Genomic DNA, 22,921 nt, shown 5'->3' on the forward strand with positions numbered 1-22,921 from the left:
ATAAACTCCGAGATACGTATGAAAAGTAACATTTGAATGTTTAAGAAATAGAATAACTATTATTGCCACAGTCTTTTTTGTTAAACGTTTAAAATATATATTTAGCTGTTATTTGCAAAGGATCCACAGAGAACTAAAAAGCATCCAGTCTGATAAATGTATACAATTTCTTCTGAAAATTGTTCTTTAGTAAAGCTGACCAGTAACCAACCGTAAGCCTATGTACGCATGCAGGTTTAAGTAACGTCGTCAGGGGAATTTACCATGTCATGTAGCCTACACCTAGGAGCACGTGTGGAGTTTTCCAACATGCAGTAAAATTGAATACAACCATTGTTATGTCGCAAATAACGATGAATGTAGAACTTAATTTAATTTAACATTAAAAAGCATTCTGAATTAGGAACGTCACCAAGGATTTATGAAAAGGGTGCTAAGCATTTACATGAATCCCAGCACATACTTAAGTAATTGGAGTGGATTTATTTACGGGGTCTAAAGATCTTTTTTTTGGGGGGGGGGGGGGGGGGTTGCTGAAACAGCCTTAGTCACGCCCCTATTTTGAATATTGCTTAGGCCTACATTACCACATAGATATGTGGCCCGTAAGTTTGAAATTTCACGGGGTGTCCGGTAGCCCTACGAAAAGAACCCATCGGTAGATTTGCCGGTATCGCCCTCGGGAAAGATTTTGCCTACAGGGGACGTGTTCAAACCCGTAATTTTATTACCTGCCCATGGGCCTGGGGTTATTCCATGAAAGTAGCTAAAGAAAGCCAGACTTTCCCGAAAAAGTCTGATTCAAACTAGCGCCATCTCTAAATTAATCCTCATGTCGTTCAGCTAACCCAGTTCCACTTTAATTAATCAAGGCTAGCTCATACAAGACACACTTGCATAGTCTCACTTAGTGTGCACACCCGAGATATTTAAGAAGCCTAAATGAATGGATGAACGATAGATAAATCAAATGAGTCGGAAAACGTGTGAAACGTACGAGAGCAGTGTTTTTTTCTGCCGCAGAACAAACGCTGCTGATTCAGCTGTATGAAAAATACAAAGATGTAATCGCTTTAAAAAAGGCAATACTGTGGCCATAAATAAAGCCAGGGAGTTTTCTTGACAAAGAATTGCAGACAAATTGCGTAAATTATGTAAATGTTACAAATGCCTAATACAGTGACATGATGGTACAGTGTTTCATGGTGTCGCCTTATAGGCCTACCGCGAAAGTTCCTGGTTCGATCCCCAGAGTCAACAGGGAACCTTCTGGGTTGGGTTCACGTGTCATTCTTACTACATAATGTTGTTCTGTATTATTTGATTTCCGTAAAATACTTTCAATCGCATCCGTGTGAAACTGTGAAATGTTCTGCACAAATAACCGAATCTTGTCTTTGTATTAGTAAAATACTAATAAACTTTTAAAGTAGCAGTAACTAAACTAAATATAAAAATGTTTTCAATTTCAGTTATTGCATTCCATGTTTGACCTTTGTAGAATGGGTACGCTTTTATTTGAATTATTTTGGTATTAATTAGAATGCGGAGACGTGGTTTTTATAGGCTTTATTATATTTATTACATGACGTGTAGTGAGAACGCTGAATTTCGTCCATCGGAACGATCTTTTGGGAATCTGTTCCCACACGTCGGACGTTCTTTGAGACAACGCGTAACTAAGCGAGACAGGTAACCTGGTCCAGAGCGGACTTGTTCACTCGCCTAAGTTGCCATGGTAGCTCAGCGGGGATTCATTTAAGGGACGTTGATGGAATGGAACTCCCACTTGTCGAAATAAGTCGGACTTTCCCTTAATCCTGCTTCGTGGTATAGTCTTCCCCCTGGTTGCTTTGTTAAAAGAATGAAAACGGTGTTCATTTGCAATCTTGGGTTACTTTGAAAGATAGGAGGTCGTGAGTTTTAATCGGCCTCGCTTGAGTGTAATATATTTAAATTAATGAATAACTAAATTTGTGAAAATTAGCGTTTAATGTGACGTACGTTACATATAAGTTCAGGGGGCGACGGAGTTTTAGAGTCCGAGAGTTTTTATTGTGACAGGTAGCCCCTCCTGTCACCCACTGAGGGGGGCGATGCGCGCTCTGTTTGTCCTTCGCTGCGTGCCGTCCGGATTTACGTGGCACTTTCGCTGGGGCTCACGTTTCCTTTCTCAAGGCTCGTCAACGCAAACTCCACCTCTGCAAGTTGATGCCTCGCCGGAACCTCACGGATTCGGAGTACCTCTCACCTCCCCAGAGCAGAGTGGGCGATAAATAAGAAGAAATGTACACCTTTTCGGAACTCCTGGTCCTTGCGGCAGTATTATCCGCCACTGCTTCTGGGTACTTTGTCAGTATAGATGCCCACGCCGAGGAGTGCTTCTTCGAGCGCGTTAACTCGGGCACCAAGATGGGCCTCATGTTCGAGGTAGCCGAGGGAGGCTTCCTCGACATCGATGTGGAGGTGAGGCCGCGGATGAGCGCTCCTGTACTACCGCGTGCAGGTGCAGAACTGGGCCTAGCACTTTGTCGCTAACCGTGCGTGGTGTTTAATGCAGAACAAAATGAGCCGATTGTACAGCTGCAACATGGCTGGTGGGAGAAAAACAACACCAGTGGTATCGGACGCCTTAAAATTTCCACAGCTCAATTACTGGGCTTGATTGACACCTTTCTGGATTTGTACATTTGTACCAAGAAAGCAACGACCGCAGATGAAAAAGCTTTGTTAAATGCACTAGCACTTTATATAAAGCAATCCCATTACTATTAGCATCGCTTATAAATAAACAGAATGAATTTGGGCTGGCTGATCGCCGGATATGCTTTCATTTCCCGGAATGAACACGGGCGAGTAGTTAACAGCTGGAAGAGTTGGTCTTTAGGGGATTGCCGTGAACGTCAAGTAAGATAAAATTCAATGCCATATCTGCAAGATTTAATAACCTTTCAAACTTGGTCATTTTCCACATTAAATTTGAAAGATATCGGGTGTCTGCCCTCATGCCGCAGCGCCCAAATTCGTTGTTGTCCGGATTTTGCATTTTAATTTTTTAAGTTTTTGTTTTCTTACCATCAGTTTAGTTAGAAAACCTTTTACAATAACAAAACAAAATGTCTGTGTCAGAATTATCTCGTTGTTTATGAGGTTAAATCACACTGACAAAGTTTTCCGACCAAAGCGGGATCTTCATTGTAGATTTCGGCCTGCACATGTGTGACATTATCACCGCAATACATTCTGTTAACTTGTACATAAAACTACTGGCATCTAGCGCGGGACTAAGAATAAATATCGGCCCTGGACTTGGGGATTCCCCACGATAAATTTTGCCGGCCCACGTACCTACTGGGCCGCCCGGAAAATGCCCAGTATGCCAAACGGCTGGTCCAGCAGTTTCCATCCCAACCTTTACGGCATGTGCTGCCTGAGAGATTCCAGGCTCCCCGCGACCCTGACTGTGATAAGCATTCGAAGGATGAATGGCTGGATGACATTTCATTACTTTATTCTTACAAAAAAAGTCATCCATGCATTAATATTAGTGTGAAACTTGCTTCCCAACCACAGATTACAGGACCAGATGAGAAACAGGTTTATAAAGGCGACCGAGAGTCCAGTGGGAAGTACTCTGTGGCTGCCCACATGGATGGTACGTACAAGTTCTGCTTCAGCAACAAGATGTCTACCATGACACCCAAGATCGTCATGTTCACCATTGACATCGGAGAGGCGCCCAAGGGAGATGGAATGGAGACGGAAGGTGGGTCAGGGGTCTGTGCACAGCCAAGATTTGTGGTCTTCACCCCCTGCAGTTTAGCTGTATTTTAATAACACCTTATTCAATTAGATTTTGATTGATCCTGTATGTTTGTCTGCTTCTGTATCTGTTTTATAACAGCTTACTGGCATTTACACTACAGGTGCTTTTATACTGTCTTATTCGCTTGTGTAATCGTGGACATTGAGTACTCTGATCTCAGTTATGCCCAGGTTACTCCTCCTTTTCCTTTGTTCTCACTGATCTGCTTTATCAGCCTGTCAGTTTTTGAACTCCTCTTGGTCTTTAGTAATTTAAATAGCTATTTGCATTTGTTTTTTCCCACCACAATGGAATAATGGGTTTGTCACACCTGCTATTTTTGATGCCATGTAATATACATCAGTACAAGCACCTTGTATGCAAGAGTAGGGCTACATATTCCATTCCCCTCTGCAGTAACATGCAGTTGTACATAGTCATGTATGTGTATTATCATGTATTGGCTTGTCTTTTAGCTGTATATTTTTTGTAAAGCTTTGGGGTTGTACAAATTCCCCGAATCGCTCACTTTACAGGTTGTAATAATGTCTGCATTAGTGCGACTTCACCGGCTGGTCACAGAACATGAGCACACACTCCTTATCACCTGTACGTGTTCCTGAAAAGCTTCCTCTCCCTCTGCTGTCTGTCTTTTTTCCCCCTACTCTTCTTCATCTTCCCTCTGGATCTGTTTCCTCCCCCACCCCCACTTGGTTTGTTCCTCCTCAGGGGGGGGTGACACCTGGGATGGTAGGTTTTTGTTGCATGGCAACAGAAGTTTGATTAATAACCTGTGTCATGTTTTGTTAATGTTTCAGTGGCACTCCTCCTTAACCGCAGTATTGATAGTGTTTATTTTGTTTCTTGCAATGCCTCTTACCTCCGTGCTCGAGTGTGAGGTTTCCTTAACGAATACCTACCTGCTTCTGCCTGGTTATGATTAGTGTATGTGTGCACTGCCGCCATGCCATAAATCCCACATCCTGTACTTAGAGGATTTTACCTTGTTATGTCTGAAAATGGGATAACAAGTATATTAAAACAGCACCACCCCCAATGTTTAATCATGAAGGCCCACAATCTTCTTGCACCAGGTTAGCATTAGGAAGAGAGCAAACATTCTATAGAGATAGTCTTGAAGACTAACATGAGAACTTTGTAATCTGTTACATAATGTTAACCTGTGAACTGAAAGTAAATGGGGGTATCTTTAACTGATTTAATTTGTGCATGCTCTGTTTGTGTGCTTTAAAAAAAGAAGTTTTTCCTGTAAGCGGACTGCATTGTCATTACATTTTGTTTACAGGCAGGTTGTGGGTTATCCAGATTATGAAGTCTTATTTGTACGTAGTTCTGTGGAATGATTTAAACGGCATTGTTTGGTCACCATGCACGCTAGGAGGTGGTCTGGCTGTACTGGGAGATAGTGACCTGCCCTTCTTTGTTTCTCAGCGCACCAGAACAAGCTGGAGGAGATGATCAACGAGCTGGCGGTTGCCATGACGGCAGTTAAGCACGAGCAGGAGTACATGGAGGTTCGGGAGAGGATACACAGAGCGAGTAAGACACACGGTGAAGTGGCTTATTCACTTTAATTACAATTTACTTTTTGGTTAATTGATGTGTTTTTTTTTTTCTTTTTTCTCCCCTTGTACCGTAGTCAATGACAACACAAACAGCAGAGTTGTCCTGTGGTCCTTCTTCGAAGCACTGGTGTTGGTCGCCATGACCCTGGGACAGATTTACTACCTGAAGAGGTTTTTTGAAGTGCGGAGGGTCGTTTAAAAGAAGAAAGCATTTTCCCCCCTTTTGCATCTGCCCACCCCCCACCGGAGCATTTCACCGTTTGCCAGGTGCCAGTGGCTGCGATCTTTATATTAAGACTGAAAATAAGACCCCACTCTCTGAAAAGCCTTCCGTTTTTTCTCCCATATCCATTTGGTTTTGTTTCCCTGTCTGTCTCTTTTGAAGGCATCATTTTGACTTTGAATCCGCCCCCCACATTCTGTATTAAATTCACTTCTAATTAATATCCCAATTAATAATTCATTTTCAAACTTCACCCTTAGAGAACCTATTTATTTGAATTGGCTTTGTATGAAACACCATGGACAGAACCTGTGATATGCAGCAGCAAGGAAGCTCTGCATTTCACCTGTGCTGATGAAAGTGAGCCCGGGATTAGCAGCCGAGATACTATAACCTGTACAGTAGAGGTTTGGACATGTTTATTTGGGTCAGCAGCTTAGCAGTGGGCCTAAATATATGAATGAGCATTTAGACTCATTAGTCTAATTTTACCAGATACACATGTTTTTCTGGGTATAACCAGCTTATGGTTTTGTTCAGGAGTCACCTTTCATGTGGCTTCTGCTAAACAGAAGCCAAAACATTCTCTGTCCATTCCTGTGTCCACAGCGGGCATACATGAAGTCTGGGGAAGAGTTTTAGTTGTAAAGACTTGGTACTGGTTTTAGAGGATGTGGTTTAAAAAGCCCGGTTTTAGGAGTGCTGAGGGTGTGTAAAGAGCTTGTGCTACTGTCCCATAATTAAGGGGAAAACTATCGGCAAAAGGGGTTTACATCCTTAATATCTGGGTTATTCAGTGTGTTCTGTGTTAATCTTTTTGTTCTTTTTGGGGGAAAATTATTGTAACCACAGTTTGTTTTGGACTGCGGTGAGTACTGTTGGTAGTTCAATGTAATGGAGAACAGCTAAGCCAAAATTGTAAAGCATGAAAGGTGTAGTAAATTAAACAAAACCTCTTTTTTAATAGTATTTTAAGTGTTTTTCCATGGACATCTACACACAACACAGATTTTGGGTATCATTTTGGGTATATTTACACCTAGAAACGATAGATAAAAACTGGAGTTGAGTTCTATAGTTATTTGCCAAGTGGGGAAGATTTTTTTTAACCCTTTATATATTCATTGTTGAAATAAAGTATAAATTTGTTTTTAGTGAACCTTTCTGGGGTATTAATTACACTACATGATGAGCAGGTTGATGTAGGACTGGAACACAAACATGAACCAGGAGCCATCACAGAACTGAAATTTGATTGGTCCTATTTCACTGGAGGTATGGGGCATTATGGGTAAACTGACCAGGAGTGTAGTGTAATCTTTCAGTATCTGATAAAGTGGGAGTCTAGGGATATGTATGATTTCAAGTACTTTTATTGTATCCCAACTTAAACAAGCACCTGTTTTTTTTGTTTTTTTTTTACTGCCCGTAAGGTAATTGGTTAATTGTAAGTGCCTCAGATTTGAAGCCCCTGAAATCCCATGCTTATGTTTATTAAAATGACACTATTGACTGTTTAATAATCCCTTTAAAAACCCTAGTGTCTAATTTCTGTCCAGTACTAATAATTGCATAATTTGACCTTTCACCCATTAACTGGAACATTGCTGGCAGTCAAACATTGTACTTGCTGAATAACTCATAGTGATATGATTTAAGGGCCACATATATTTACAGGCTTTTTTTAAGGTGGACTGTCAATGTACAGGCAAGTATCTGAGACGCGTCACCTGCTGCCGCCATGTCAGATCCTGTAGTTGGTAGGGTCTTACTCTGCTCCCAGACCCTCCAATACCTGAGTGTATTACTATACACCTAAGTCACGCCTTAAGACTGCAGGTGAGGTGGCCTGCTGATTAGTACATCAGTAAAGCCAGTGTAAGTGTTTAGCTGTGATTGTTCAGTTTAGTTCTGAGGACGACATACCTGTCAGCCTCTGAGATTGGGGGTTTTGTGCCTGATTCCCAGCTCTTACTCTTACCAGCCCATTAGTTTGGGCTGCTGGCTCTCATTCTTGCAATTAAATGTTGGCTGTCTGGTCTTTGATGCACAAACCTACCTGAGATAAATTTACCTTCCAACTATTCATCTGTCATTTTTTGTTTTTAAATCCATAACATTTTTAATATAATTGATTTATGCCTAAATAATTAGGCTCAAAAAATGTCTAACTGCTGACTAAACAATGAACATGTTCTATTTATTAAAGGACCAAAAGTAATTCTTATATAATTGCCTGCCAACTTTACATAATTACAGCTTAATGAACCACCTTGGTTATATTATTGGGATCATGCAGTTGCTACAGCCAATTAATCAAGTAACTAAAAACAAGCACACCCTCTCATCCCTACACAACAGCTACATGTGTGGTCCTTTACTCAAGTCTTGGCAGTCAGTATAAGCAGGTGGTCTAGCTCTCTCTGAAACATTATCACAATATAAAGGCGAATCGGCAGGTTCAGTAGAGTAATTAGTTGAAAATGAGCCCCCGAATGCCTCACCATAAACACACACACGAGCTGATAAACCCAGTGTGAGGAAATTGCATTTTATCAATGCTGTGTCACCAAGTAGTAACGGTGTCATTGGGAATGGAGCTGAGTAGGTGCAATGACATCACTTCCTGTTTGCAAGTGGCCGTACATCATCGAACAGTGTGTCATAACACAATAAGATCTTTATTTCTCCATGCTGGCTGAACTCATTGATGTCAAGTATGTTACAGATACAGCTTGATGAGCTCGTCGCTGACGGCTGAGGGAGTGAGGACACCCAAGTCAGTAAAGAGGAGAGTTATCAGGGAGGGGGGCGTGTAATCGGTCATGGGGTGCTCCTCAGCCAGATTCTCTGCCGTCTTCAGGGTGTCTGCTTTGTACTGGGGGGGGGGTCAAAAGAAAAAGAAAGCGGTAAGATTGAGGTTTATGGAGGAGGAGGAGAAGAAGGAGGAGGAGGAGGCGTTCACACCTTAAACCGCTCGGGCACATCTTGCTGGTTCAGAGGGTAGAGCCGGACAAATTTAAAGCTTTCTGCCACCACGTAGAAGGGCTTATTGTGGGCCTTGGCACACACTGCCATTTGGTAGGTGCCAATCTGGAAGAGCAGTCAGGACATTTTAACTACCGCAATGGTACATAATACAGCAGGCTTACAGCGTACCAGACAGAAATGCAAGGGAATATTCACTTTCCCAGAAGAGAAATTTAACTGTTTCCTTTATTTAACATCTGCAGTCCCACATGCCAAACTCTATAGTGCATCAAACACCAAAGAACAATGAGTGCTATGCAGCCATGAACAACGCAGACTGTCATGTGCCCTCTGGAAACCAGGGACGTCGGAGGGACATGGACACCATGACAGTTTCTGTTGGCCCACCACTTTGTAGGGGCCCCAAAATCCCCCCAGCTTGGCAAAATCCACTGAGCGACTGGAACTGCCAGCCCAACCAGAGGCCCAAGGTGACATTTTCTCGGGGGGGTTGGGATGTCAAGCTACCAGGGCTGTGCTGCAAACTAGGTCTGGATGGGCACCATGTAAAACCAAACTGGGCTGAATTTAAAGAGACGCCACCTTGTTGATGATTCCACCACTTTCCACGACCCCTTCGGCCCCCACGATAATCAGGTCCACCTTCTCCATGATGTATCTGAAAGTACAGTAACAGGATGAGCTCCATCCCATGTGACACCCCCCCCCCCCGTGAATCCGCAATGATGCCTGCGGTGTTTTACCCGACTGCGGCGTCCAACACCACGGTGACGGGGACATTAAGCTTCCTTAGTGTGTCTGCCATCTTTTGCCTAAAACACAACAACAGTCCATCAATGCTCACAGATCAGACTTCACAAATACTCACCCAGCCCCTACGTTCACCAAAGCGTGTGGTGTCGAGCAGGGTGGCCTGGCTCGTGGGCGGCTAACCACAAGGCTAACTCGTCATGTAGCGCTTCCCCACTTGCCCGGCAGAATCTGGCTGTGATTCGGTGACATAGACGGTGAAGCGTTTCTTGTCAGCGGCTGCGTTCTGCAGGACCCTCAGGACCACCCTGGACGAGGAGTGGGTCAGGATTTTCTGTAAATGAAATTTACAGTGGGGCATGTATGCGGTCAAATGTAGGATGCTTCTGGAACAGGATGGTTCGATATAATTCAGTCTTTCTTGGGAAAACGTTCTTCGGCCACATCAGAGACATTCACACATTTTATAAGATGAACCATAATGACAGACGGGATGCGGTGAGACCGTCCCCTGACCTAATGGTCGTACCAAAGTCATGTACCTTGGCCGAAATTTCTAGAGGAGACAAAGAGTGCCTTAAACGAGAAACTTCAAGAGAAACTTACAATAACCAACCATGGACGCACAATACATATAATCGTTTAAATTTAATAGCAACAAAAACATAACTTGTAGATTAAAAAAAAAATTTTTAGTCCTTGCCGATGAGAGTTTTTTTCACTTTTGTGGAATCTGAAGGTTTCCCTTCACACTGCAAGTTAAATAGAATGGAATAATGATACTTTGGTCTTCATGGGTAAATTCTCTTTGCTCCATCAATCTCTCCATTAGAGGTCAGAGCAAGTTTGGGGGTCACAGCGAAGGGCAGCCACCTTGCGGTGCCCAGGGAGCTGGGGGTCAAGGGGCTATTCTGCAGAGGCCACACTTGTATCAGCAACTTTTTGCTCGCAGGCACAGACACTTGGCTTGCTGAGCCACATACTGCCCCTTAACTGGGATAGTGGAGGGGCAATCATCAGCAATGAATCTCCATGATCTTTATGTAGGTTTTATTTATAACGTATTCTGAAGACCCCAGACATCCATTACTGAAGAAAATAAAGGAAAAATAACTTTTCAATAAAAAGCACACCAAACATGTTAGATTTCCCACTGAATCTTACAGCCACAGAGTGATGAGGAGCAGGGAGGTTTACAGTGCCCACTCAGAGAGAAACCTGTGACAGGGTAACTGCTCACTCCAAAGCAGGAAGAAATAAAAAACAGGATTGCAGACACACATGGTTTGATACTTCAGCAATATAAATGGCGATGGGAAAAACCCTGACACCAAAGTATGCTATCATAATCTGCAGCACAAAGGAGACTCACCGCTCCATCTTTGATGAAAGTATGGCAGAGTTTTGCAACCTTGCTCCTGGAAAGGGAGATCTTCTTCAGAAACAGCTCCCCCCGCTCCACCATCACTTTCTTGCACTGTGATAGTTCCTGAGAACAGAAGCAGTGTCGAGGAGATGAGTGCAATTCGTTACTCTGATTCACGGCTTTGTTACCAGTGAACACCAGGAGCTTCAGATGATTACCAATAAAGTGAGACCCTCTGAATAAACACTAAGTGTCTAGCATACAGATAATTAGCTTCAGTCACTTTTCACCAGATTGGAAACTGTAATTATGAAATGTCAAAAAAGGAAATAGCTCATAATAACTGTCGTTTAGACTTTGGAAAATTTTAATTGCACGGTTTACCCCACCATCATTTACAAAGTAACATCTTTGCATTTTTGTGCACAATCCATCTTAGGGTACTTTTCCATTGCACCAGGTACCACACTTTTGCTACAGTACTTTCCCTTTCCCATTGACTTCTGATCGAGTACCGGTACCAAAAATTCTAGTACCCAAAGTACCAAAGCAGCTGGGGTACTTTTTTGGTACTTTGGGGTGGGACTTGCAAATGTATTCATGCAAATTACCTACCTCTGAACCACAGTACAACTGCCCTCTTTAAAACAGTTGTGAACTCAGAAAACAGCAATAAATTAAGTTAAAAAAAAGAAGTAATAATAATGATAATGGATGCTTGGACATATGAAAGACCCAAGCTTAAATTGTGATCTGGTCGGAAGAACCAGAAGATCTGGACAGCTTGACAATAAATAAAACAGTATGTACTTGGTATAACATGCTAGAGCTGCACAATCACAGAGGAAAAAAAAATCAAGTGTCGCTTAGTGATTTTGTTGTAATGAATACTGGGATATTTATGTATAAACCAAAAAATGAGCTTAAAATAAAGAATTTCTCACTAACCAGTCTATGAGTGATTTAAACTGCAAGGATGAAAATGACTGCAATGCACACGCATCGCTCATGTAAAAGCAGTAGCAGTAAACTTTAAACTGATTTTTAAATCACGTAGGCCTACTAGGGAATCGTGAAAAGGGACAATCATTAAAATTGCAAAACTTGTTAAATTTTATTTTGTATAACAAAGTGAAAGTGCCCTTAATATCAGAAGCAGCAGTCAGGATTACCAATGGACAAAAGTACACTGCGGATCTTAAAACATCAAAAGCTAAGCATCTCTAATGGCCAGTTTATCCAGAAGCCTGTGGCGTGTTCATGTGACTGGTCAAAGTGCAAGTGTGATACTCACTGAGTATTCCAGTGATGTGAGGCTGATGAAACGTAAAAAGAGCTCCCCGCCTGAGGAGACAGCCACTGAGGAGTCCACACCAGCCAGGCGGTCGATGGCCTGAGTCAGATTCTCCCTGAGACCCAGGAGCGTCTCAGCTGCAAAAGTGACGGAGGCCAACATGAATAACAATTAATCCGAACTTCCTTGACATGCCCTGGCAGCCCAGACCACCAGCGACATGGGAATCACACCTGACAATATCACTGAGGTGGTGATGAGGGCTTGTAGATTCTTCATTGACAAGCCAAAATAAAACATGGCACAATCCTCACCACTGTACCAAACCATGAACTGGTACCACACATAGTCATCTGTCATCTGGACCACTGTAGTTCCTTTCCGACAATTTTTTTCAGCACCAAAGCAAGATATGTGTCTGCTGCAAGGCTTTCGGTTTGTTAAAATATGCCAGTGGCCAGTCTTCATCAATCTACAAGGTAACAGCGTTTTCACACAGTATGAACTTTACGGTCAAACACTGGGATCCCAGACCTTTGTCTCTCTTCAGGAACTCCAAAAGCGTCCGGATCGCTGCCACGGCAGAGGCGACATCTGGGTCCTGTCTCATCTGCGTCCGAAAGTACTCCACCAACTCTGAAAAAGATCCGTATATTACTGGGTTAAGCTCCCTGATCGGAGACAAAGGTTGCACCTTCCAAACATTAAGTTCTCACGAACACATTAAGGATCATTTTAGTATTAATCATCATTTATAAAGTGAGGAACCCGTTTCTACATACCTTCTTCGTCCATCCTTTGACAGACAAGCACCAATATACAATTAAATTAATGGCAGTTTCACAAGAAACTGCTCCCCGCGCTAGAAGTCGAACAATATTAGTGCCGCAAAGTGAACGTTGTAAGAGTGGAATATTAGTTTCAGAAGATCTCTAACTACACAGGTAACTTTATTTCTGATAATCAGAAATAGATATATCACTATCAGGCTTTCACACACTGACACATTACTTTCTGATGCAATAAACAGAAAGCTAGCCCTACTATGCTACCAAGCTGTTTCTTTTTTACTTTTTCCGTTTTATTAAATATATCCACGTGTATAAGTCAGCTTCTGTTATGGAATGGGAACGCAACCAGCTCTATCTAACTGTCCATCTCCATGATACTTCCCGTTCATATTAAGGCAGTAGGGCAGCAAACGCTCCTCACTCACGAGCCCGGTTGTCCGGCCAGTGATTGGTCGCACAGTGATGACGTCAAAACAAGGCGACCGTTCACATTAGGGATTTTGTGAAGCAGCGATGGCTTCGGGTCAGTATGGACTTTACCACTTTTTCTTCCATTCTATGAAAATTATACCTAGAATGGTATCTGCGTTTGCTAATACTGCCGAGTATAACGTGTCATTCTTGATGTACTTGGGTGCAACTTGTTTCTAGGCTACATTTGCAGATATACTTTATTTCGCTGGGATAAATTTCATTAGCTGATCCTTGTGTAATAGGCTACATTAATTGTCATTTGGTTGACTTCACGGTCTTTTAAACGGTGAATTGTACTGCTTGCAGTGTGGCTTAATATGCAGACTGATTAAAGAAAGTGTTTGTTCTTATTCGTAGAAGACGAGATCAGTCTTCTGGTCATTGTGATAGATGTTAACCCAATCTGGTGGGGGCAGCAGGCACAGCGGGAGCCAGAGGTGATGTATTTCTATTAAATATATGATCAGTAATTATCAATAATTCATTAGTAACCCCTACAAGCCCTATGTTTGCCTGGGGGGTCGCCAGCGGGGATCCCGAGGAATTTCGCCGTGTGGTGGGTGCGGCAGCTCCCATGGTCCTCAACCTGACCTGACCCTATAAACGACAGTAGTTACTAACACAGTTACGGCTTGCTTCTGAGAAATCTTGACTCAGTGCTGATATGTTTTTAAAAAGTGTATTTGACTCATATATTCTGCAGTGCGTTGATTATGTTTATCATCATTCGTCAGTTCACATTATCAAAGTGTTTGGATGCTGTGATGGTGATGGGGAATTCTCACCTGGTCATGAACAGGACTAACAAACTTGCCATTATTGCAAGCCACTGCCAAGAGAGGTAAGATATCAGTGTGATTCTGAAGAGCTGTTCGCTGCATGTAAGCATATCCCTCACTTATGATGCTTTTTTCAGTTGCATACTAAATAGGCAGCATTTTCAAGTGTAGTATTCTTTTTCCCCTTCCTTTTTGCTTTCACACAGTCATTTCCTGTATCCCAGTAAACACTGGAAGGCTGGGGATATGACTGGAGATGACTCTGGGTTGGGTAGCGGGGATGGCAAATATGAGCTCCTGTCTGTTGCCAACGACCTCATTGCCGAGGAGGTCAGGAGACTTATGGCCAGAAGTGAGTCATCAGTCTCTGCTACTGGAAGCAGCAACTGCTCCATCCCAGAGTGTGGGGGAGCAGCATCACCTGATGTGCTGTATTTTGACTTTGCAGCTAAAATAAGCGGCCACCAGACTGACACCATGCTGGCAGGATCTCTCGCCAAAGCGCTGTGTTGTATCCCTTTGTGCTGAATTTTTAATGAATGACTTGTTGTGGATGGCCATGGTTTTATATTAAGAAAAAAAGGGTCAGCAGGACTCGGCATGTAATTTAGGTAAATGTATGAAATTACTTCCATAATTAATGGAATTACTTCCATAATTTGCATTAGTTTTTTTGTACCTTGGCTTTTGCCCATTGTTATTTCTTAACTGCTTTTGCTCAGATATTCATCGACTCACAAAGGAGCTGGATGGTAATGCGACTCTGTTTATTACTCAGCTTCCCTCTCTTTGAACTTGGTGATTTTAAAGTTAATCATCTGAATCCAAATACATACAACCATGTATTAATAATTATTTGATTCTTTTCCAGCAGCGCAAGACATGAAATCAAGGATATTGGTAAATGCTTTTCTTAATCTCTGTTTTCCTAAGGGCGGCTGTTTATTGGTTAATACTATAACGTCCGTTCCTGCCCCTTGCTTTGTTTGTGAACTTGGATTGTTTTCCCCACATTTCTGCACATTTCCTCTGGTTATATCAGTTTCCTCCTACAATCCAAAGACTTAGGTGAATTGGTGTCTCTGAATTGCCCATGTGTGTGTGTGTGGCCTGCAGGGGACTGACAATCCATCCAGGTGCTTTGTGGGATATGCTGGCATCATTCCTGCCATGCAGCCCAGTTTCTTGTCCTCTCAAATATATCTTATTATGTTGGTAATGGAAGGAAAGTGATATTAGTTTTATCATTAGTGGAGGGGCAATCATCAGCAATGAATCTCCATGATCTTTATGTAGGTTTTATTTATAACGTATTCTGAAGACCCCAGACATCCATTACTGAAGAAAATAAAGGAAAAATAACTTTTCAATAAAAAGCACACCAAACATGTTAGATTTCCCACTGAATCTTACAGCCACAGAGTGATGAGGAGCAGGGAGGTTTACAGTGCCCACTCAGAGAGAAACCTGTGACAGGGTAACTGCTCACTCCAAAGCAGGAAGAAATAAAAAACAGGATTGCAGACACACATGGTTTGATACTTCAGCAATATAAATGGCGATGGGAAAAACCCTGACACCAAAGTATGCTATCATAATCTGCAGCACAAAGGAGACTCACCGCTCCATCTTTGATGAAAGTATGGCAGAGTTTTGCAACCTTGCTCCTGGAAAGGGAGATCTTCTTCAGAAACAGCTCCCCCCGCTCCACCATCACTTTCTTGCACTGTGATAGTTCCTGAGAACAGAAGCAGTGTCGAGGAGATGAGTGCAATTCGTTACTCTGATTCACGGCTTTGTTACCAGTGAACACCAGGAGCTTCAGATGATTACCAATAAAGTGAGACCCTCTGAATAAACACTAAGTGTCTAGCATACAGATAATTAGCTTCAGTCACTTTTCACCAGATTGGAAACTGTAATTATGAAATGTCAAAAAAGGAAATAGCTCATAATAACTGTCGTTTAGACTTTGGAAAATTTTAATTGCACGGTTTACCCCACCATCATTTACAAAGTAACATCTTTGCATTTTTGTGCACAATCCATCTTAGGGTACTTTTCCATTGCACCAGGTACCACACTTTTGCTACAGTACTTTCCCTTTCCCATTGACTTCTGATCGAGTACCGGTACCAAAAATTCTAGTACCCAAAGTACCAAAGCAGCTGGGGTACTTTTTTGGTACTTTGGGGTGGGACTTGCAAATGTATTCATGCAAATTACCTACCTCTGAACCACAGTACAACTGCCCTCTTTAAAACAGTTGTGAACTCAGAAAACAGCAATAAATTAAGTTAAAAAAAAGAAGTAATAATAATGATAATGGATGCTTGGACATATGAAAGACCCAAGCTTAAATTGTGATCTGGTCGGAAGAACCAGAAGATCTGGACAGCTTGACAATAAATAAAACAGTATGTACTTGGTATAACATGCTAGAGCTGCACAATCACAGAGGAAAAAAAAATCAAGTGTCGCTTAGTGATTTTGTTGTAATGAATACTGGGATATTTATGTATAAACCAAAAAATGAGCTTAAAATAAAGAATTTCTCACTAACCAGTCTATGAGTGATTTAAACTGCAAGGATGAAAATGACTGCAATGCACACGCATCGCTCATGTAAAAGCAGTAGCAGTAAACTTTAAACTGATTTTTAAATCACGTAGGCCTACTAGGGAATCGTGAAAAGGGACAATCATTAAAATTGCAAAACTTGTTAAATTTTATTTTGTATAACAAAGTGAAAGTGCCCTTAATATCAGAAGCAGCAGTCAGGATTACCAATGGACAAAAGTACACTGCGGATCTTAAAACATCAAAAGCTAAGCATCTCTAATGGCCAGTTTATCCAGAAGCCTGTGGCGTGTTCATGTGACTGGTCAAAGTGCAAGTGTGATACTCACTGAGTATTCCAGTGATGTGAGGCTGATGAAACGTAAAAAGAGCTCCCCGCCTGAGGAGACAGCCACTGAGGAGTCCACACCAGCCAGGCGGTCGATGGCCTGAGTCAGATTCTCCCTGAGACCCAGGAGCGTCTCAGCTGCAAAAGTGACGGAGGCCAACATGAATAACAATTAATCCGAACTTCCTTGACATGCCCTGGCAGCCCAGACCACCAGCGACATGGGAATCACACCTGACAATATCACTGAGGTGGTGATGAGGGCTTGTAGATTCTTCATTGACAAGCCAAAATAAAACATGGCACAATCCTCACCACTGTACCAAACCATGAACTGGTACCACACATAGTCATCTGTCATCTGGACCACTGTAGTTCCTTTCCGACAATTTTTTTCAGCACCAAAGCAAGATATGTGTCTGCTGCAAGGCTTTCGGTTTGTTAAAATATGCCAGTGGCCAGTCTTCATCAATCTACAAGGTAACAGCGTTTTCACACAGTATGAACTTTACGGTCAAACACTGGGATCCCAGACCTTTGTCTCTCTTCAGGAACTCCAAAAGCGTCCGGATCGCTGCCACGGCAGAGGCGACATCTGGGTCCTGTCTCATCTGCGTCCGAAAGTACTCCACCAACTCTGAAAAAGATCCGTATATTACTGGGTTAAGCTCCCTGATCGGAGACAAAGGTTGCACCTTCCAAACATTAAGTTCTCACGAACACATTAAGGATCATTTTAGTATTAATCATCATTTATAAAGTGAGGAACCCGTTTCTACATACCTTCTTCGTCCATCCTTTGACAGACAAGCACCAATATACAATTAAATTAATGGCAGTTTCACAAGAAACTGCTCCCCGCGCTAGAAGTCGAACAATATTAGTGCCGCAAAGTGAACGTTGTAAGAGTGGAATATTAGTTTCAGAAGATCTCTAACTACACAGGTAACTTTATTTCTGATAATCAGAAATAGATATATCACTATCAGGCTTTCACACACTGACACATTACTTTCTGATGCAATAAACAGAAAGCTAGCCCTACTATGCTACCAAGCTGTTTCTTTTTTACTTTTTCCGTTTTATTAAATATATCCACGTGTATAAGTCAGCTTCTGTTATGGAATGGGAACGCAACCAGCTCTATCTAACTGTCCATCTCCATGATACTTCCCGTTCATATTAAGGCAGTAGGGCAGCAAACGCTCCTCACTCACGAGCCCGGTTGTCCGGCCAGTGATTGGTCGCACAGTGATGACGTCAAAACAAGGCGACCGTTCACATTAGGGATTTTGTGAAGCAGCGATGGCTTCGGGTCAGTATGGACTTTACCACTTTTTCTTCCATTCTATGAAAATTATACCTAGAATGGTATCTGCGTTTGCTAATACTGCCGAGTATAACGTGTCATTCTTGATGTACTTGGGTGCAACTTGTTTCTAGGCTACATTTGCAGATATACTTTATTTCGCTGGGATAAATTTCATTAGCTGATCCTTGTGTAATAGGCTACATTAATTGTCATTTGGTTGACTTCACGGTCTTTTAAACGGTGAATTGTACTGCTTGCAGTGTGGCTTAATATGCAGACTGATTAAAGAAAGTGTTTGTTCTTATTCGTAGAAGACGAGATCAGTCTTCTGGTCATTGTGATAGATGTTAACCCAATCTGGTGGGGGCAGCAGGCACAGCGGGAGCCAGAGGTGATGTATTTCTATTAAATATATGATCAGTAATTATCAATAATTCATTAGTAACCCCTACAAGCCCTATGTTTGCCTGGGGGGTCGCCAGCGGGGATCCCGAGGAATTTCGCCGTGTGGTGGGTGCGGCAGCTCCCATGGTCCTCAACCTGACCTGACCCTATAAACGACAGTAGTTACTAACACAGTTACGGCTTGCTTCTGAGAAATCTTGACTCAGTGCTGATATGTTTTTAAAAAGTGTATTTGACTCATATATTCTGCAGTGCGTTGATTATGTTTATCATCATTCGTCAGTTCACATTATCAAAGTGTTTGGATGCTGTGATGGTGATGGGGAATTCTCACCTGGTCATGAACAGGACTAACAAACTTGCCATTATTGCAAGCCACTGCCAAGAGAGGTAAGATATCAGTGTGATTCTGAAGAGCTGTTCGCTGCATGTAAGCATATCCCTCACTTATGATGCTTTTTTCAGTTGCATACTAAATAGGCAGCATTTTCAAGTGTAGTATTCTTTTTCCCCTTCCTTTTTGCTTTCACACAGTCATTTCCTGTATCCCAGTAAACACTGGAAGGCTGGGGATATGACTGGAGATGACTCTGGGTTGGGTAGCGGGGATGGCAAATATGAGCTCCTGTCTGTTGCCAACGACCTCATTGCCGAGGAGGTCAGGAGACTTATGGCCAGAAGTGAGTCATCAGTCTCTGCTACTGGAAGCAGCAACTGCTCCATCCCAGAGTGTGGGGGAGCAGCATCACCTGATGTGCTGTATTTTGACTTTGCAGCTAAAATAAGCGGCCACCAGACTGACACCATGCTGGCAGGATCTCTCGCCAAAGCGCTGTGTTGTATCCCTTTGTGCTGAATTTTTAATGAATGACTTGTTGTGGATGGCCATGGTTTTATATTAAGAAAAAAAGGGTCAGCAGGACTCGGCATGTAATTTAGGTAAATGTATGAAATTACTTCCATAATTAATGGAATTACTTCCATAATTTGCATTAGTTTTTTTGTACCTTGGCTTTTGCCCATTGTTATTTCTTAACTGCTTTTGCTCAGATATTCATCGACTCACAAAGGAGCTGGATGGTAATGCGACTCTGTTTATTACTCAGCTTCCCTCTCTTTGAACTTGGTGATTTTAAAGTTAATCATCTGAATCCAAATACATACAACCATGTATTAATAATTATTTGATTCTTTTCCAGCAGCGCAAGACATGAAATCAAGGATATTGGTAAATGCTTTTCTTAATCTCTGTTTTCCTAAGGGCGGCTGTTTATTGGTTAATACTATAACGTCCGTTCCTGCCCCTTGCTTTGTTTGTGAACTTGGATTGTTTTCCCCACATTTCTGCACATTTCCTCTGGTTATATCAGTTTCCTCCTACAATCCAAAGACTTAGGTGAATTGGTGTCTCTGAATTGCCCATGTGTGTGTGTGTGGCCTGCAGGGGACTGACAATCCATCCAGGTGCTTTGTGGGATATGCTGGCATCATTCCTGCCATGCAGCCCAGTTTCTTGTCCTCTCAAATATATCTTATTATGTTGGTAATGGAAGGAAAGTGATATTAGTTTTATCATTAAATCACAAATAAATGTAGCTTGAGTGGGTTTCTAGCATTGCCATGTCATTGAGTACTAGGAACTAACTTCTAAAATATAAAACTGGAAATTTATTGTAAAATTTCACTATTGTGCTTCAGTTTTTCCATTCCCTAATTAAAATATTTCAGATAAAACATTTCGTACTATGATTGTCGCTTTACCAGGACAGCGATTAAGAGGATTTTTCTAATGTCCTCAAATTCACTTTCCATCAAGTAAATGTTTTGTACGTTTCAAACAGGTGATCAGGGCTGCTGAGGATTGTGCGCTGCAGTACATGAATTTCATGAACGTCATCTTTGCTGCTCAGAAAAATGTAAGACCCCTGTTGACACAAAATTCAGATACGTTTGATCTTCCTGTATGAGGTATCTAAGATTTTTGCGTGTGTTTCAGGGTGTCCTTATCGATGCCTGTGTACTGGCCTCTGACTCTGGTCTCCTGCAGCAGGTATATTACAAACTATCTATGTGACTGTCATTCATGTCTGAAGGCTTTTGCTTTGTGTGACAATGACTCTTCCATTTCTTTTCCTTAGGCCTGTGATATAACAGGGGGCTTGTACCTAAAAATCCCACAGAAAGTTGCCCTTGCCCAGTATTTGCTGGTGAGGATGAAAAACCCAAGATGTAAACTTTGCTGTTGCAGCCATTGCTGTAAAGGCCCACGCTACATCCACATTGCTCCTTGTCTGTGTGTCCTGTGCAGTGGGTGTTCCTGTCGGACTCAGACCAGCGTTCCCAGTTGGTCCTGCCTCCCCCAGTGCACGTGGATTACAGGGCGGCCTGTTTCTGCCATCGCAGCCTCATTGATATTGGCTACGTCTGCTCCGTCTGTCTGTCGAGTACGTCACAAAACCCATTTGTGTTTACACTTGTTTTAGCCCTTTGTTTTAAAGCATTGAAGGGGCTTCCTCAGCCCCAGCCATTGGGGGGGACCTCAGTTGATAGTAGTTACTTTCTGTCAGTTAGTTGTAATAATTATACCAGGCATTATAACATGTAAGAGCAGCAACTGGAAGAGTTTTTGCCCCACATACGACGTGTTCTCCTGTGTCAAGCTGGTTCCCTCCTGGTACTCCGGTTTGCTCCCACAGTACAAAGACATAAATTGAGGTTAACTGGTACTTCTAAATTGCCCATAGTGTGTGATTAAAATCCTGTTATTTTGACGTAGATACATTTTTGGTGTCCCCACAAGGGGAAACTCAAGTTTAAAAAAATCTAAAATAGCAGAGAGTCTTGTATTTTGTTTGGTTACTTATTTTTAAGGTTGGGGTTGGGTAGGGGTTAAGGTTACCATAGTTGTGATTAGGGTTATGGCCATAGAAATGAATGGAGGGTCCCCACAAAGCTATAGATACCTAATCTGCATGTGTGCATTTGAATGCATGTGGCCTGTGATAGACAGATCCAAAGTATTCCCCAGCCTTATGCCCAATACTGCATGACCAGGATAATTAGCTACAAGTTACATGTAATATGTAATGTAATATGTTATATGTAATATGTATTATACCATATAACGATCAGTGCTGTGCCACCAGAGGGCGTGAGTTAGGCGACTGAGTTTTAAAATAGACCTAATTATAAATACTGGTATGTATTGACATGTTCTGATATTGAAGAATATTTTTAAATAATTTTATATTTTATACTTTTCCTAATTTTTAATTTTTCATCCCCATATTAAGTATTCTGCAACTTCAGCCCGATCTGCACAACATGCGAGTGAGTACCGTCTACTTTGAAATTCTCGAATGGGAAAGTGTATTTTTGAAGGAGTTGCCTCATCGATTTACTTTTTGTTGCAGAACGGCCTTCAGAATCCCACTGCCTCAGATGGTGAAGCCGAAAAAGAAAAAACTTAAACCAGCAACGTGACATAGTTAATTAATTTTAAAAGGATCATATATATGACAATTCTTGCTCTGCGGAACTACAGAAATTGTTCTTTCGTATTACTTAACAGTTTTGTTATATTTAAACATAAATGGCAGAAAATAATTGTATATTTTGAATATTTCGCATATGTTGTACATAAAAATCTTAGGAACCTTTTTCATTACGTTTTAAATCCCGATATCTTTTCAGCATTGTTGGCCATTACTTTTGATGATAATAAAAGTTGAAGTGATGCTTTTCAATGAAGTGGCGTTTTATATACACTCACCTAAAGGATTATTAGGAACACCTGTTGAATTTCTCATTATTGCAATTATCTAATCAACCAATCACATGGCAGTTGCTTCAATGCATTTAGGGGTGTGGTCCTGGTCAAGACAATCTCCTGAACTCCAAACTGAATGTCAGAATGGGAAAGAAAGGTGATTTAAGCAATTTTGAGCGTGGCATGGTTGTTGGTGCCAGACGGGCCGATCTGAGTATTTCACAATCTGCTCAGTTACTGGGATTTTCACGCACAACCATTTCTAGGGTTTACAAAGAACGGTGTGCAAAGGGAAAAACATCCAGTATGCGGCAGTCCTGTGGGCGAAAATGCCTTGTTGATGCTAGAGATCAGAGGAGAATGGGCCGACTGATTCAAGCTGATAGAAGAGCAACTTTAACTGAAATAACCACTCGTTACAACCGAGGTATGCAGCAAAGCATTTGTGAAGCCACAACACGCACAACC

At 41.9% G+C, this 22,921-nt stretch overlaps 5 protein-coding genes across 12 annotated transcripts; 3 read left to right on the forward strand and 2 right to left on the reverse strand.

Annotated features, from left to right (window-relative positions):
- Window positions 1–1,703: 1,703 nt before the first annotated feature.
- On the forward strand, window positions 1,704–6,773 carry LOC111850576 (transmembrane emp24 domain-containing protein 2-like). 2 transcript variants are annotated; one of them, XM_023824591.2, is made up of 5 exons: window positions 1,704–2,466; window positions 3,574–3,766; window positions 4,535–4,555; window positions 5,258–5,365; window positions 5,466–6,773. In XM_023824591.2, the coding sequence occupies exons 1-5, from the start codon at window positions 2,287–2,289 to the stop codon at window positions 5,588–5,590; spliced, it is 627 nt and encodes a 208-aa protein (XP_023680359.1). In that variant the 5' UTR covers window positions 1,704–2,286; the 3' UTR covers window positions 5,591–6,773. The 2 variants fall into 2 exon arrangements, with proteins under 2 accessions (XP_023680359.1, XP_023680360.1); XM_023824592.2 differs by lacking the exon at window positions 4,535–4,555 and having other exon boundaries at window positions 1,941–2,466.
- A 1,503-nt stretch (window positions 6,774–8,276) lies between these two features.
- eif2b1 (eukaryotic translation initiation factor 2B, subunit 1 alpha) lies at window positions 8,277–13,306 on the reverse strand. Of its 2 annotated transcripts, none has more exons than XM_023824586.2 (9): window positions 13,232–13,306; window positions 12,550–12,651; window positions 12,016–12,152; window positions 10,728–10,844; window positions 9,577–9,689; window positions 9,349–9,417; window positions 9,188–9,263; window positions 8,582–8,707; window positions 8,277–8,492 (listed from the first exon to the last, which is right to left on the reverse strand). In XM_023824586.2, exons 2-9 carry the CDS (start codon window positions 12,623–12,625, stop codon window positions 8,337–8,339), a joined length of 870 nt encoding a protein of 289 aa, XP_023680354.1. In that variant the 5' UTR covers window positions 12,626–12,651; window positions 13,232–13,306; the 3' UTR covers window positions 8,277–8,336. The 2 variants fall into 2 exon arrangements, with proteins under 2 accessions (XP_023680354.1, XP_023680353.1); XM_023824585.2 differs by having other exon boundaries at window positions 12,798–13,277.
- On the forward strand, window positions 13,241–16,621 carry LOC140587656 (general transcription factor IIH subunit 3-like). Of its 4 annotated transcripts, none has more exons than XM_072709182.1 (8): window positions 13,241–13,329; window positions 13,638–13,717; window positions 14,015–14,121; window positions 14,266–14,411; window positions 14,508–14,570; window positions 14,782–14,811; window positions 14,931–14,959; window positions 15,665–16,621. In XM_072709182.1, the coding sequence occupies exons 1-8, from the start codon at window positions 13,320–13,322 to the stop codon at window positions 15,692–15,694; spliced, it is 495 nt and encodes a 164-aa protein (XP_072565283.1). In that variant the 5' UTR covers window positions 13,241–13,319; the 3' UTR covers window positions 15,695–16,621. The 4 variants fall into 4 exon arrangements, with proteins under 4 accessions (XP_072565283.1, XP_072565284.1, XP_072565281.1 ...); XM_072709183.1 differs by having other exon boundaries at window positions 14,934–14,959; XM_072709180.1 differs by having other exon boundaries at window positions 14,931–16,621.
- Window positions 15,440–18,231, reverse strand: LOC140587657 (translation initiation factor eIF2B subunit alpha-like). The gene is made up of 4 exons (XM_072709184.1): window positions 17,751–18,231; window positions 17,503–17,604; window positions 16,969–17,105; window positions 15,440–15,797 (listed from the first exon to the last, which is right to left on the reverse strand). Exons 1-4 carry the CDS (start codon window positions 17,761–17,763, stop codon window positions 15,603–15,605), a joined length of 447 nt encoding a protein of 148 aa, XP_072565285.1. The 5' UTR covers window positions 17,764–18,231; the 3' UTR covers window positions 15,440–15,602.
- On the forward strand, window positions 18,194–22,430 carry LOC111850575 (general transcription factor IIH, polypeptide 3). 3 transcript variants are annotated; one of them, XM_023824587.2, is made up of 13 exons: window positions 18,194–18,282; window positions 18,591–18,670; window positions 18,968–19,074; window positions 19,219–19,364; window positions 19,461–19,523; window positions 19,735–19,764; window positions 19,884–19,912; window positions 20,526–20,600; window positions 20,681–20,734; window positions 20,823–20,891; window positions 20,993–21,128; window positions 21,978–22,014; window positions 22,098–22,430. In XM_023824587.2, exons 1-13 carry the CDS (start codon window positions 18,273–18,275, stop codon window positions 22,165–22,167), a joined length of 906 nt encoding a protein of 301 aa, XP_023680355.1. In that variant the 5' UTR covers window positions 18,194–18,272; the 3' UTR covers window positions 22,168–22,430. The 3 variants fall into 3 exon arrangements, with proteins under 3 accessions (XP_023680355.1, XP_023680356.1, XP_023680357.1); XM_023824588.2 differs by having other exon boundaries at window positions 19,887–19,912; XM_023824589.1 differs by having other exon boundaries at window positions 18,277–18,338.
- Window positions 22,431–22,921: the final 491 nt, after the last annotated feature.

This window comes from Paramormyrops kingsleyae, chromosome 2 (genome assembly GCF_048594095.1).
Source record: "Paramormyrops kingsleyae isolate MSU_618 chromosome 2, PKINGS_0.4, whole genome shotgun sequence".
Lineage (NCBI taxonomy): Eukaryota > Metazoa > Chordata > Actinopteri > Osteoglossiformes > Mormyridae > Paramormyrops > Paramormyrops kingsleyae.

What these genes read in the sequence shown, in the direction of transcription:
- LOC111850576 (XM_023824591.2), top strand. Translation starts at nt 2,287, where the DNA reads ATGTACACCTTTTCGGAACTCCTGGTCCTTGCGGCAGTATTATCCGCC. An exon ending in TCCTCGACATCGATGTGGAG is followed by an intron (nt 2,467 to 3,573) that starts GTGAGGCCGCGG and finishes TCCCAACCACAG; the next exon opens with ATTACAGGACCAGATGAGAA. An exon ending in GGAGAGGATACACAGAGCGA is followed by an intron (nt 5,366 to 5,465) that starts GTAAGACACACG and finishes CTTGTACCGTAG; the next exon opens with TCAATGACAACACAAACAGC.
- eif2b1 (XM_023824585.2), bottom strand. An exon ending in GTGTTGGACGCCGCAGTCGG is followed by an intron (nt 9,264 to 9,348) that starts GTAAAACACCGC and finishes CTGTACTTTCAG; the next exon opens with ATACATCATGGAGAAGGTGG. An exon ending in GTGGTGGAATCATCAACAAG is followed by an intron (nt 8,708 to 9,187) that starts GTGGCGTCTCTT and finishes CTGCTCTTCCAG; the next exon opens with ATTGGCACCTACCAAATGGC.
- LOC140587656 (XM_072709180.1), top strand. An exon ending in GCAAGCCACTGCCAAGAGAG is followed by an intron (nt 14,122 to 14,265) that starts GTAAGATATCAG and finishes GCTTTCACACAG; the next exon opens with TCATTTCCTGTATCCCAGTA. An exon ending in ACTCACAAAGGAGCTGGATG is followed by an intron (nt 14,812 to 14,930) that starts GTAATGCGACTC and finishes ATTCTTTTCCAG; the next exon opens with CAGCGCAAGACATGAAATCA.
- LOC140587657 (XM_072709184.1), bottom strand. An exon ending in GTTCCTGAAGAGAGACAAAG is followed by an intron (nt 17,106 to 17,502) that starts GTCTGGGATCCC and finishes TCACTTTTGCAG; the next exon opens with CTGAGACGCTCCTGGGTCTC. An exon ending in TCACATCACTGGAATACTCA is followed by an intron (nt 15,798 to 16,968) that starts GTGAGTATCACA and finishes TTCTGTTCTCAG; the next exon opens with GAACTATCACAGTGCAAGAA.
- LOC111850575 (XM_023824587.2), top strand. An exon ending in CCCTTGCCCAGTATTTGCTG is followed by an intron (nt 20,892 to 20,992) that starts GTGAGGATGAAA and finishes TGTCCTGTGCAG; the next exon opens with TGGGTGTTCCTGTCGGACTC. An exon ending in CCGATCTGCACAACATGCGA is followed by an intron (nt 22,015 to 22,097) that starts GTGAGTACCGTC and finishes TTTTTGTTGCAG; the next exon opens with AACGGCCTTCAGAATCCCAC.